General features: G+C 38.4%; 1 protein-coding gene across 2 annotated transcripts in view; it reads left to right on the top strand.

Moving 5' to 3' along the window:
* Positions 1-15703, top strand: part of gbf1 (golgi brefeldin A resistant guanine nucleotide exchange factor 1) — a 96127-nt gene that overhangs the window by 1174 nt on the left and 79250 nt on the right. For both annotated transcript variants that reach the window (XM_062430195.1, XM_062430194.1), the window contains exons 2-3: positions 3370-3473; positions 8938-9004. In XM_062430195.1, coding sequence (XP_062286179.1) covers positions 3378-3473; positions 8938-9004 — 163 coding nt within the window. In that variant the 5' untranslated portion in view covers positions 3370-3377. The remainder of the gene's footprint in view (positions 1-3369; positions 3474-8937; positions 9005-15703) is intronic.

The raw sequence follows: 15703 nt of genomic DNA, 5'->3' as shown, positions 1-15703 counted from the left end.
TTGCTGTAATCATTCCTCTCTTCATACTGACCATTAGAAGATCCCTTCATAATGTGTTTACAATGTAAGTGGTGGAGGACAAAATCCACAGTCCTCCTTCTGTGTAAAAATGTATTTAAAAGTTGATCTGAAGCGAATATGAAGCTTCAGCCATCCAAATGAGTCAAATCAAGTCTTCCATGTTTCAACATTAAAGTGTTTTTAGTGGCAAAGTCCCTCTTTTTGTTACTATACTTCCACCACAGCTCAACAGGAATGAGGGAGTTTGATGCTAAGAAGACTGCTAAGAAGACTAGAAGACATATCTACATGATATGACTAACTCAGACTGCTGAAGACTCATATAAACTTCACATCTACTTTTAAATGACTGTGTTGACAAACTGTTGTTTTTGTCCTCCATCACTTCTATTGAAAACAGATTTGAAGGAGATCATTTAATAGTCAGTATGAACAGGAGGAATGATTACAGTGAGAAAAACCTCTTTAATGTTCATATGGACACCTGACTGATGGTTTACACACTTGAAAAATTGTGAACCTGTCCTTCAAGGCACTAAAGTGATCTAAGGGAAAACATGTCATATGTGACATGATAAAGCCCCCTGACACAACTTTGTGTGTTATCTCTCTAGTGTTGTGGTGATGCTATCCACAGGTGTGCTTTTAATCTCTTTAATAAAGTAGAAATATATGTTACTCTCTCTGTAACTCTTTGAGGATACTGAACTGATGACAACTCTGCCTAACTTCCAAGAGTTTTATTTTGACAGAATATTTAAATCACCCAAAGAATCTGTGGAAGGTGTAAATCCTGCAGGTCTACTAATCTGGTCCCAAATGGTGAGAACTGGCCGTAGTACCCTGAATACATCATGCTGAGACGGCTGTGGCTCATGAAATGAATCCTCCTGTCTGCTCCTGACACCTTCAACCTTTCACCTATTATCTCCCAGTCCAGTTAATGTGGAGTAAATGTGCACCGCATCTTCTTCTTCTTCTTCTTGTTATTATTATTATCCTAGAAAATTAGAAAATTGTGATCATAGAACATTTCCCTGACTTTGTCCCAGCTCCATTCATACTGATTTTTACAGCACATGTTGATCGTTTTAGGGATGTCATGCAGGGAAGCATCAGTATCCATGGTGATGGATGTTTCCTCGCTTTAAAGGAGAGATGCACATATATCCCATAGTTTACCTGTTTGTTTTCACCCTTTTATACACGTCATACTGAGGTTGGGAGAGGACCTTTCTTTTTCCTCTGTGGTATCCAGTCAGACAACAGGAAAACCTGTGGAACCAGTGGAACCAATTCACCTATTCCTGCTCAACAAAGTAGCCTAGTGAGACAGCAGGCAGTTACACTGGGTTTGGGCTTAATGGAAAAAATGCATTTTAAAGCACACTGTCACATGTCAGTGTCAGTAACTTTACTGATTTAATTGGAATGCATTGAATTAGCAGTAAGGCTGTGATGCAGGCACTTCTTTTATTTTTTTTAAATACAGAGCTGTTTAACTGTCAAACATGTTTGACCCCTAAACTGAGTAGCTACTGTGTGCTATGCAGCTGTATTCTATTGGAAATCATTAGAGGAGGACTTTGTATCAACAGACACTCAACATCACTGATATATGACAGTCTTATCAGCTGGGATAACATCATCATCCTGTCCCAACATCTTATCATAACTTCATCCTCTTAGTGTTTTGAATAGGCAGCTTTACATGAATTTAAACCATTGTGGCCTCTATAGTCATGTACTGTATCTCAATGTAAAGTCAGTGTATTATCTGACAGGGCTTCCCCGGGACAAAAAAAGGTTAATCCACCAATTTTGATATCCAGTGCTTGTCAAATATGAACACCATGCAGTTTAGATTGTGTTTGGTTATCCATATTGGTTTCAGGTATTGTCCATGTAGACATGGAAATGTTCTGTCTGCTTCATAGATTCTATTCATTTGAGGCTGAGAGCTCTGAGTTTGGCTTTAAGCTTGACTGATTCATTTTCACATACTGTTGGCAGCGTGTCAGATTAATATATTGGATTTATTTAGTCAAAAGTTCATACTAGGGCTGGACAATATATCGATATTATATCTATCGTGATATGAGAGTAGATATCATTTTAGAATTTGGATATTGTAATATCTTGATAGAAGTGTCTTTTCCTGGTTTTAAATGCGGCTTTACTGTAAAAATATGTAACTTTCTGAACTGTTCTAGCTGCTCTATTATTTGGCTTTTACCCACTTAGTCATTATATCCACATTGGTGATGATTATTTATCAATAATCTCATTGTGTAAATATTTTGTGAAAGCAACAATAGTCATCCCTACAATATTGTTGTGACATCGATGTCGAAGTATTTGGTCAAAAATATCGTAATATTTGATTTTATCCATATTGCCCAGCCCTAGTTCACAAAATATGTTTGCATTGACAAACACTATGACTCTGTGTTGTTTAATGGTTATGTGCTCTGTGGTGTGTTTATTGCATGTACTTACAATTATTTTCATTAATGATCAATCTGCTGATTATTTTCTTGATGATTCCCTTCATTATTTAGTCTTTGTAATGTCACTAATAATGATATAATTCCCGACAACCAAAAGAGATGCATTCAGATGTCTCATTTTGTCTGATCAGCAGTCCTAGATGTTGCGTTTACTGTCATGTATGACACAGAGGAGAGAAGCTGCAACAGGCACTTTTTCAGTATCAACATAGTTGCAGATTAATTTTCTATCCATAAATGAATCAATGCATTGACAACCTCCCTGACAACTGGCTACATATTTATTAATTTGTTATAAATTGTGACATTTTTTTAAATGTAATTCTTTTATTTGTTTATTTCCTGTTGTTTTATTGTATTTTTATGTTTTTATGTAGAGCACTTTAACCTACATCCCTTGTATGAAAGGTGCTCTATAAATAAAGTGTATTATTATTATTATTATTATTTTTATTACTAAATATTTACATTGTTAATACCTGACCAATCAAGGTACTTGATTACATTATTCCAAAAAATTCTGCATTAAGCAGTCCTGCTCATTGATTTGTTACATTGTTCACAAAGACAATTTATTATTTTGCAATTATTTACAATTATGAAAGTGTTCAAATCACATATTAACAAATTGATCTCATGTTTTTTATCCTTTACTGTTTAGAAAGGTAAATTATGATGATATATCTTATTGTCATTCATTTAGATATGACAACCTTGAATCACAATATCTTGATATGACAGTTATAGCACAGTTATATAAAGTGACTATTAGTTATATTATTTGAATTATTGTGTTTCTGCCAAAATCAACCTTCTCTTCTGTATTTCTCCCTGTCAGAAAGCAGCATGGTGGACAAGAATATCTACATCGTCCAGGGTGAAATCGGTACCGTAGTCGGGGCCATCAAGAGGAACTCCAGATGGAACACTCACACTCCACTGGCAAGTTAAACACAACAACTATACTTTTTTTTGGAACAGCTTTAAGGTTACATTTAGTAAAGGTGTGAACAAGCTGATGTGTTTAATAGAGCTCTGCACAGGTACACTCCATTCATGCTATATGAAACTTGACCCAAGTACATCCAGCCTAATCAATTCAGTCTAATCAGGTAGGATCAGGGTCCCATTGTATGGGTCAGTGGATCCAAACAGTCATCTATCAGCTCTAAAACCTTTTGCATTATCATCACTGCAGAAGGAAAACATCCAAAGTTTTCGACACATTAAGAGCTCCAGTGTATATAGAGTAAGCCTTAACTTAACAGGTCAGTTGGGGAAACTCCATCTGCAACAACAACATGGTTAATTAGAAGTCATTGTGATTATCTGATGGAAATGATAATATATTTTTATACAGCATCAACAATAGTAACTGCTTTATTCCTTTTACTTTTGAAATTTGAGATATTTGGTCACAACCAGGTTCCTGACCTCTGTGTATCTCCTAGAATAGATGGATATTATATCATAACTCTCATGCAGAGGTTCTCAGGTTCTTCTAATTTCATCTCAGCCAATTCAATCAGTGATTGCAATGATGTCACCAGCAGGTTTTAAAAACATTGTTCTCACACAGTCTACAGGGGTTGAGATCTTCTGTAATGTGGTGCTGAGTTATAACACAGTATCATGTCTCTCAGGTGTCAACATGTTGGACACCATAACAGCTTCTGTGAAACCATATATTGTCCCAGAAATAATTGCAATAAATGATATTATTGTCATTTTAAGAGTATTTTATGCCTCAGTTGTGGTTAACATGGTAACACTGGTTCAAATATCATGCTTACATATTTGGGAGGTCCCTCCTAGCCTCACTTTATTCACTTACACCACAACACACCTGCAGTCTATATATATAGCCGACGCACCCCCAGCTTATATTCTAGTGGTCATGAAGAGTTTTGGGTTGCTAAAATGTCAGGAGACATTTTTATTTGTTTGGGTGAGTGTGATGCTTACAAAAAAGGATTTTATGTATTAAACAGTTGATAGAACATAAGTCCTTTTCTGTTTGTCTTAAAAAGAAAACAAAAACAAATTCTCGAGCAGTACAGCAGCAAAATTCAGAAGACACTCTGAAGCCAGACATTTCTCCACTCTCAGTTTAGGAGAAGCTGAGATAGTCACTAAAATGAGAATAGCTGGTCCAGTTTAAAGGTCAGACCACCTTAAGTAAGCCTGGTCAGATTAGGCTAACCCATTGTCGCTAACTTCAGGGCTAACCCCCCTTCATTTTAATCAGCAGGTGACAAGAAAGACACGGAACTTGTGTCTTGTGGAGGTTTAATATTTATTCACTGAGAAATACTCTAGACTGGACACACACTGCACTGCTGTGCTCACACCTATACTGCTAACCTCTTACTCTGTGCTGCTGCTCCTGTCACCAGCACCAACCTCACTGTCACACACCTGGGGCCTGTTTAGGAAGCAGGTTTAACAAACTCTGAGTTAAAACCTGAACTCTGGGTTGACTAACTCTGAGCTGTCAAACTCAGAGTTTTAGGTTTCAGAACAGATAACATGATTCACCATGGCAACAGGAAACAAAGGGCTCAGTCCTCCGACTTCTCCCCAGTGGAGTTAGAAATATTAATGAATGCATGCAGATAATGAGTATATATTTAAGAAAAAAAGCAATACAGTAGCAGCAGCTAAAGAACATGAGTTGGTGTGGCAGAAAATTACTAACCGAGTCAATGTGTGAGTATTAATGAAAAACAAAGAAACATTTTGTCTCGAGTGGTCGACTTATTCAACATTTATATTCTGTGCGTGCGTGCGTGTGTGTGTGCGCGGTGCATTAAATATTCATGCAGACCCCAACACAGGTATAAAATGTAGGCGTACTTGGCAGCAACTGAAGTTGAAATATAAAAATCTAGCTCAAACAAGTAAGGTATAATTTCATTACAAGCAATTGTGGTGTTGTTTAGCCTGCCCTCCCTTATTAAACAGCATTTAGTGGCTACATTCAACATGTGATATATTTCAGTAGTTAGTGAAATCTTCGAAGCAAAAACAAAAGTCAGTTTTTCAGCCATCCCACTTAGCTATCAAGACCCTTCAAGTGTGTCAGCCTGACAGTCGGTTGCCTTGGAAACATCCTCAGCGTCACCAATGTTGCATATAAAACTGCCATTGGCAAACAAACCCCCAAAGACTTTGTTCTGAACTGAGCGCATGTCCACGATGTGTCGTACAGACGATACGAGGGCTGAGAATATTGTTCAGATAAATGATCAATTGTACAGAAAAATGGAAACACTCAAACAAAACATCATCAGAGAATGATAAAACATCCCAGCGGGGTCTGATCACCCTCTGATGGAGATTTCTGCTTAGTATTTCTGCTTCAAAAGAGTTTTTTGCCAGGGTAACTGACTCAGGTTTAAGCTGAACTGGCTTTGTGAAACCGAAAAACCAGAGTTTCCTTCAACTCTGAGTCAACTAACTCAAAGGTTTCACTAAATCTGCTTTCTGAAACAGGCTCCTGCTCTCTGGCATTCTCATGTAAACAAACATGCATGTAGACACAAAGGGCAATATTGAAGTCAGCAAAAATGATTAAGGTGATAGATATCAGATATCATATGATAAGTAGAAAAGGTAATGAGTGTGATAGTCCTGTACAAACATATTCTGTAGATACATAAAAGATGCATTCAGATGGATACATACATTTGTTAATCGTCCAGAAGGTTATAATTACTGTACTTATGTTTAGACCTGTCATGATAACTACTTTTGTTGGACGATATATTGTGGGATTAGAGAGTAGGGGCTACACTTCTGTAAAAACACAGACTGCCATTATTAGCAGTGTCACGATTCTCCAAATCCTCGATTCGATTTAATTTTCGATTTTGCCTATGCCATTTTTAGACTAGTCATGAGTGATATAATCCCCATCAGTTATTTGCAATGTACCTTACTGTCAAAATTAAATAATTTATTAACAATATAATGTAACAATAACTTGTTTCAGCTGTCAATTGGAAACTTACTGTAAACAGAAGAATCATCTAGTGACCCTTTTGTAACTGCAGTTAGCACTCTTCATATTAGATGATATTCAAGTTCACAACAAAACAAAAACTAAATGAAAACAGCCGTGTCAATAGACATCACTGAACAATTAGCTAAGTGTCTTAACAAACTATATTCTAACAGTAGCATCTCTGATGCTACAAATACCCCTATAGCGCTAGTTATTGCTTTAGCGTGAGTTTAATTTTGTTGAAGTTTAGCTCCAAATGGGGACGGAAGAGTTGCCAGTGTTAACGGTGTTGTTCTCATGGTTAAGTCTACTTCTTTATGATGCCTGCGGAGATATCCCGCCATATTTGTCATGTTGCCTGTGGACATGTATGCTACACGCACATACCATAGCTTACAAACTGTGGTTTTCTTATCGAAATGCAAATATTGTTGACATAACTCACGGGTAACGCAAAATATTTCCACACTGGTGATTTCAGGTTAAGTTAGAGGAGGTAATGTTGACTTGCTGCATTTCAACACGTCTGTGTTTTTTTCCCTCTTGACTCGCCTGCGGGACGTGACATTGGGAGCGTGGCTACATCCACGATTCCTCCTTTGATTTCCAAGGTCGAGATCGTGATGTCATTTTGATTGATATCCGACTTACAATCGAGATCGTGACTCCCCTAGCCATTATGGTTGGGGACTAGGGGTGTGACGATACACGAGACGAGACAAGACACAATATTGGGTTCACAAGATCGAGACGATAAGAGATTTTAACTATATTTTTAAGAAAACTGTTCTTTTATTTGAAATTCACAAAATGGAAATAATGCAGGTGCATTTGACTAATCATCATGTAATGAATCACTTCTGTTCTACTTTCTAAATATATAATTATCATATGCCCATAGGGCCCATCATATTTTATAAATGGAGAATTTTGGTATTAATGGAAATAACAATCATAAATACAAAATAGGGCCGGGACTTTAACGTGTTAATTAAGATTAATTAATTACACAATAATTAACGCGTTAAAAAAATTGACGCATTTTAATCACACTTATTTTTGCACCGCGGAACGTTTCTCACTGGATGAGTTTCAGGCGGACCGATTATACTGGAGCACTAACTAGCGTAGTTCAGACAACAACAAACCACAGTGAACATGAACAAAGTAGCTGATGAGACTGCTTTGGTTGGCTCCGTGGATGGGACATTGTGTTACAAAAAACGAACGGATGAAAGTGTCGATGAGAGCATGGTTGTATGCAAGCTATGCAACAAGGAATTCGCATATCACCGCAGCACATCGAGCCTCAAGTATCACCTCAATGCAAAACATATAGCAGCTAGCGTGGACGCTAGTGTGGTAGCTAGCTAATTTCTGAAATGTACTATATTTCTAAATATGCTATTGCTACACTTAATGGCAAAAATTGCACTGGTCTGTTGGACTTGAACAAAAATAAACAATATTTTTGCTGCTTAAGCTTATGTATTCAGTCATTATTCAATGGTATACTAAAAAGCCATGTGAAAAAAATACTTCTCACTGTTCTCAGGTCAAATATTTATATGCAATTAAAATGCGATTAATTTCGATTAATTAATTACAAATTCTGTAATTAATTAGATTAATTTTTTTTAAATCGAGTCCCGGCCCTAATACAAAAGTTAGATACAATCACAAATACCAAAAAGTAAATGATATAGAGTAGAAACAATTCTAATATATAAAGAATCCAATTATCACAAATTATAACATATTGCTAATAAAAAAACACAGCAATAAAAGTAAATTGCACAAATTCGGTATCACATAAATACACAAGTAGAACAACATATAAATTGTGTTATAATTTGGTAGTGTGACTCATTTTACTTTTTGCATCATTAGGCTTTTTTTTTTTTGGTGCGCTCCTGAATTATAGCTTCGCGAGACAATATTCACTTTGACGAGAAATATCGTCACGCTTTGGTCTTGCGAGATCTCGTCACACCCCTATTGGGCACAGAGTTATTTACCTTTAATTCTTCTACAGTCTCCACTCAGGACGTACACAGTGAGGAATGGAGGACACTACTTGTTTAGCCAATGTGACATGAATAGAGTCTTAGCTGCTAATGTGAAGTGTGGTAATATTGAGGTCAAAGGTCATGTCCATGTATCATACGATGATTCCATATATAGACATGTAGATAATTATGTTTTATAAGTCGATAACATCATTATTGTGACAGGCCTACTTATGACAAGAAAAAGTTAATTTTGTAGCGCACATTTAACTGAACGAAGCCTGACTCAACAAAGTAGATCCAACTATTCTGAACAGCAAGTTGTGATCATGGATGTATAATTGTGATCTATGCCTCCATTATTTCTGATCATGTTTTTCTCTTCACTCAGGACGAAGAACAAGACCCACTGCTGAACAGCTTTGGCCTGCTCAAGGAAACACTCAACAGCATAAAAGGTATGTGGGGGCTGTGGGGATGTACTGTAGGTGTGTAGGTCGTAAGGTCACAGGATTAGTACCAGTTTGAGCATTTCAGGTCAAGATGTTTGACAACTTTCATGTCACCGTAAACAAACTGAACCACAACTCACCAGTTTGTCTGAACTGTACAAAGCAGGTAAGGAGTGGAAGCATGTCTGATTCTGCCACTGTTAAGGAAAGATCACTCACTCTTTTTTCTGCCCTCCAAAAATTATTTGAATAAACCTCAGGAAGTTAGGACTATGAATTTGAACATACTCGGGATCGCCTCGTCCCCTTTTTTTCCTCAGCTGTAAGAAGATATTTAATCAGGTGTGCTCAGTAAATTTCCACTGAAGAACATCTTGGCCTTTCACACATGTCAATATTATTTCTCAACATCCTACAGAGGTTTTCTGCATTGAGTCATTTTAAGAAGTTCCAAGGTGCCCCGGTATTGCTGTTAATCTTCTGTAAAATAGTTCTTATTATGAGAAGAGAATGATGGTAAATGTTATCTGGAGGCAAATCTTACATACAGTGTAAGTGTCCTATGAAAAAAGTACCTGAACTCATTTGTTTAAAATATTAAGAATGCTCAACATTATTACAGATAATTTTCCCCTTACCTAGAAATAGTGAAATGGCTTGTTATAACATTTAATGAACTAATGTAGCATGATGTGAAATGGCCTTTTATGACATTTAATTAACTATTAAAACATAATATGAAATGGCTTGTTATTACATAATGTGAAATAATGTGAATGTTATAACATTGAATTATCTATTATAACATAATGTGAAATGGCCTTTTATTACATATAATTAACTCTTTTGACAACTATTATGACGTAATGCGGTCTGTTATAACAGCCTACCTAGTCTCATGTTTTACCTAAAAGGCTGTATAAGATGTGCAAACATCAAAATCAAAGTTTATCTTAATCATAGTTGAGTAATATCACAGTGGGTTGCAGTAGAGGAAGAGAGTAGTGGGGGTGTGGGGGTAGAAACAGAGTATGTGGCGTTCTGCACAGTCTCCCTTTTCAATCACCCTTTACTCTACTTCCATTACAGTTTGCATTTTGAAACAACTGTATGTAGAACTTTGTAACCAGGGGCTCCTCCACTGATGATGCACATGTAGGAAGGCAGTCCTCACATATAGGAAGCTTCAACAAATGTACCAAGTGATTTCTGTAGCTGCTGCAAAACTATAGGCATTAAAGTGTAACTTCACCCCCAGGTCTGAGCCTAACTCCACCCACCGCATCATTTTGAAAAAATGCTAAAAAGTGGACATGGGGCTGAGGATAGGGGAAGAGGGGAGGGGGGAGCATGGCTTTGTGAGGCAGGAGGGCAGAAGTAGCTAAGCAGCGACATGCAATAATCATTTGAAGACAAACAGTGCAACAACATTTAAACAGGACAGAAGTCATTTCACATTTCGTCCTGTAGCTCTTTATCTCTCTGGCTGTCTGTTCCTGCAGATATCAGCTGCTAACATATTTCTTAAAAAATTAAATTGCAATGTAACTTGAGCTTTTACTGAACATGCCCGACCACAGCTCTGCAGCTCTGCTCCAGCAGGTCAGCACCGCTGTAGCTGCCATTAGCTCGGGGCTGTAAATTTGATGAGGTAGAGAAGTCCCAAATCATCAACTCTACGTCTGCACTGGCCCAAACTTTTCAGGGCTGATTTCTAACCTGCAGATGACAGGTTGAACCCTTTTCAACCCATTTCAACACTGAAGGTTTCAGTGTGCAGCCTGTGTTCTAAACGTTTTATGTGACTTCGGATATTGTAGGACAGCTGTATGGGGAAATAAGCTTTGTGTTGTTGTTTTGGTGTCTGCACATAGATATTCTGTGTGTTATGAACTGTTAAAGGCTGAACAGACTGTCTGCACTGTGTATTAGTGACATATTCTCGGCATCCAGACAGAGTGCATCCCCTTAAGCACAGACCTGTGAGCTCTGCGTAGGGTTTATGGGTCAAGTTTGAACAAGGCCTCTAGCACTAGATGTGGTGACTGATCATTTGTGAGTCTAAGTGTGGGGATGCAGTGGTGCCCCCCCACCCCACTCCCTCCCCCCTTCCTTACTGATAGAATCAAGCTGACTCTGAGGACAATCCTGCATGTTGTCATGCCTTTGCAATGAGAGTCCTGGCAGCTCCTCTGGCTCCTCAGCTCTAGTTGTAAGCAATGGGAAAGATTCAACACATGGAGCTACACAGCCTGAGCCCCCCCACCCACCACCACCGCCGCTGCTGCCTCCCTCCAGGGAATGCCTCTGCCCCTGTAAGATGGACAGGCGCTGCTGGCCGAGGAATCCACCGCTCTAGTTAACCCTCGTCTTTACTTTTCCTCTCTCTCTATGTAACCCTTTCTCTTCTGCCTGGATATCATCAAACACCTATATTCCTCTGTTACTGTCACTTCCACTGATTCCATCACAGCTATTGTGCTCAACTTGCATAGAAGTCAAATAATAATAAAAAAAAAAAAAATTCAGCTTCTTTTTTGGACATTTGCATGAAGTAATGAGTCCATGTCAAGGATGTTTGAAGGCCTTGTTGCATCCTTAAGCCTGAATCCCATGTGCACCTGGCCTCTCAAATGTTTCATCCTTACCCTGATGAGAGTCAAAATGGAGATAAAAAAACCTCAGTAGAGCCGAATTCTGTGCTCGACATACTGATCAATTTATGTTTTTTTTTGCAGCAGCATAACAACCTATTACATCTCTCTGTCTGTGCCTCTCACACAGAAACACAGCAATATTTTGGTAGAAAATCTTGCGGGTGGGCCGTGTTGTGCTGCTGCTCTGAGGCTTCGCAGCGGCCCAGCTGTCTGCTTAATGAAAGGCCAGTAATTCCATTCACTCTAATGTGTATCTCCGCTCCCTCTAACAACAAAAGCCAACCAGCAAAGGAAATATGAATTAGTCCCCACAAGATTTCTCAGCCCTTCTCTTATTTTCTTTCCTTCTCTCCATCTCTCTCTCTCTCTCTCTCTCGCTCTCTCTCTCTCTGGCTGAGGGTTTCTGTTCTGTTCTAGTCGGTGTGATTGACAGCACCATGTGCCATAGAGCTGGAGAGTAGTGCAGCTGGAAGTATATCATCTGCAATTTTAGTTGGGTAAATATAGCAGGGAGTCTTGTCAAGCAGAGAGATAAATTGTTCTGGGAAAGGAAGTGTTGTCTCTTTTTTTTTGCGTAAAGGAGGGGAAGAAAAAAAGTTTCCTCCAACTCCGGGAAAATGTAAAAGTTCTCTCTGGACTGCCTGAACAAAGAGGGCACAGAAACAGAAGCCGGGTCACTGAAGGACCATGTGTTGAGATGCCTCAGCTCTACCTTGCCTAGTCAGCCAGGCAAGTCAGACCCAGGAAGCAGGAGCCTATAATCCGATTAAAACGGGACAGTTTAGATTGAGCCTGATACCTAATGTCCATCCCTAACCTCATTAGACCCATATAATTGAGTGCTTTCCACAGCTTTGTGGCCAGCATCTGTCTTAAAATGTGTACTTGCTCGCAAAAATTATTTCAGGTTCTGTCTCATAAGAGTCCTTTGATTTTAAACCTAAAGACCAGTGTGTGTTTTAATATAGGCATGGCAGCATGGCAAATAAAGGGGTTTTATTCATTTTCCAGATGGATACTGGGTGTTAGTGAGATTTGCAACAGTGCAACATTAGCTGTGATACAGCATTTAAGCCAGCATTGTCTGGGAAGCAGTTAAATGGGCCTGTTAGTACTCTTCTTTGGGGTTACTGCTCCATCCAAAGGGGATGATAAATATTACTATGAATTAGAACTGGATTACATGAATACTGGAAAACATAAAATCTCTTTTTTCTCTCTTTTTTCTTTTTCACAAGCTTAGTTTACTAAAACATGATTGAAACCAATTGTATTTTAGGACTTCATGTGCAAGACAGTTGATAGATCTGCACTACTAGCAAGGCTCTTATCATTATGCATATTGAGAAAAATAAAGGTGGTCCCACACAGATGTGGAAAATGCTTGAAGTACAGCATGTACACTTCAGCAGTCAGTTTCAGCACATATAGAGCAGAAAGGTCTGCACATTGATCGCTGTTGCAGCTTGAATCCTGCAGAAAGCTGACAAACTAGTGTTAGCGACCTGGCTACATGGCCAGGACAAAATATGTTGACCCCCATATTTTCACTTCTCCGAACCGAACCACATAATGCCTCTTCATCAAACAACAAACCGAGGGAGCAGATCAGCAAGCAGAGTCCTTTTTCCACTTTGTCCTTTTCGTAGATGTGACGGTTAGATTTACGACGAGGCACAGCCATTTTCTGCCTGAAATCACGACAGTCCTGTAAAGTGCATGTAGTCTAACTATTTACAACACGATTCATTGTGACTCTAGTCTAGAAATGCATCAAGCTATCATCTAATTTACTTTTTGATGTAAAATAACCTTTTTTTAGATGTTGTTAGTAGCGTTGGGCTGATGGGAGAAACCATCGTCCATTGCCAATGGCAGACCATTATCAACCATTAAGTCTCTACCACTAACTGTCTAACATAGTGATTTAAAAGAGGACATCATTGTTCTCTGTGATGTTTCACTGTGGACATCATCATATGACAATGTTGTAGACATTGCCCAACCTTAGTTGTTACATCTCAATTTTTTTATGATGTAGATATTTGACACATTGGACAAAAATTACCCAGACCTATTATGAAAACCTTGAGTGCTACAAAACAATATGCAGTAGCTATCTAATGTTAGATGTACAAGTCCGATTTCTAATGTTTTTTGGTTATTCTTAAAAAACAAGAACTTTAACAAAATGATGAAATCGGGACAGTATAAATTTACCAGTGACAAAGTATTTACCAGTATTTTACCCAGATACCAATTTCAAAGTTCATATGTGTCTAAAATAACATGACAGTTGAATCTAGTTTGCATTTAGTGATAATATCTACATTGCAGTTATACTTAAGCTCATTTAATGATTATGCTCAAAAATAATCATTACCTTCAAAACTGTCATTATATTTAGTTATTTCTGTCATGTCTATCAACCACAAACTTGGTATTAGATCACATGTGAAGATTTCCGATATTTACTATCCACTAGTGTTAGCTGTCAGTCAGTGCTGGACTGCAATGTAACTAAAACATACAGGGCTATAACGTGATGTGCACCATCAGCTAAAGCTTCACATTTAGACTGTCAAAAAGAAGTGATCCACTCATTACCTTATGTAAATATTAAAATAAAACAGAGTGGTGTCTTCCTCTTTGGCTGCATGTAGAGACACCTGCTAGTGATGCTCTTTTACTGGACGGCAGCCAACAGATTCATTTTGTACTTGGCTAAAGTTAACTCCACACACAGCTGATGATATCTAAACATGAGAAGCCTGCTAACAGCAATGATTCAGGTATTGATTTAATGGGTGGACAGTAGGGCGGGGCACACTCTGTTTAAAGTGGGGTTAAGAACATGCACAGGGCTGAGATTATACAGCATATGAAGCAGTCCTGCTCTTTACTTTTTTTATTGATTATTCCTTTCTAAGTTGTTCATTATAGACATTATTTCTTATTATTTCTTTGGACCTTTTATGTTGCACGTATTGCGCTGTGATTAGAGTTCATCAGTGTTTAATGGAGAACAGTTGGAGGCCACATGGACCAGTAGCAGTTGTGATGATAGGAACAGCCTCGTGGGCCATGCTTCATCTAATCTAGGCTCTACATCGGAATTAAAAACAAGCAACTAACAGTGACAAATTAGCTCTAAGATCAAATTTGCTGCTATGTGTAAGCATGGACTCCCGTTACAGATGACAAATCTGTATTGTATTCGGTGTCCTAATATGTTAAACATGGTCTCGAGCTGCAGATTGAGTCTTTGTCTCTCACCTGACATTGACAGGGGTCTCTCCTGAATAGGATTGTCATCACACAGACAAATCTGTCTCAATCTCCCGTTGAATAATTCTGTGGATTTATTTTATTGGCCGGACTATACCTCAGAGAATAAGCGTGTGTGGAGAGCAGCCGTTTGTTCTGACATACATTCTATTTCCTCTACCGTTCACCTGTTTTTAACACCTTTTTTTATGCAAAAGTCACTGAGCCTCAGCTTCTCAAATCTTCAATTCTCTCCTTCCGCCCTCTTCTCCTCTCCCGTCGACCCCCTCTGCTGCAGCGAAGGTCAGATTTTTGACAAGTCTGCAAGAAGAAACAGCCTGCTCCTAAATCCCTTCATTTTTATTCATACAAATACAGGTTTAGAGCTCCTAGCAGCCCCATAGATACAAAGCCAGAGTGGCCTTTTGACTGACAGCTTTCTCCCTTTCATCCAAACACTAACGAAATTCACAAGCACACCTCTAATTGACTCGAATCACCAGCACTGCACCAGAGGTAGATATCAGGGTGCATGGCAGTGGATTTGCAGAATGAACATTGTGGAGGATGATTTGATTATACTCCAGCTGACCTTTCCAATAATTATCCGGCTTTCCCACAAGCAAAGCACAAAGCAGAGGTAATTTGGCATGGAATAAGGAAAATTATCAGAAAAGGTATATCTTTTTAATTGCTTTCTTTGAGTCTCCAACATGTAAGAATTCTAATAATATCTACTCATTCCTCATTTTATCTGTTGCAATGAAATAAAGGCGCTCAG

This window comes from Scomber scombrus, chromosome 12 (assembly GCF_963691925.1).
Source record: "Scomber scombrus chromosome 12, fScoSco1.1, whole genome shotgun sequence".
In the NCBI taxonomy this organism is placed as follows: domain Eukaryota; kingdom Metazoa; phylum Chordata; class Actinopteri; order Scombriformes; family Scombridae; genus Scomber; species Scomber scombrus.
Note: the sequence above shows the minus strand (reverse complement) of the source record. Positions and strands in the feature narration are given on the sequence as shown.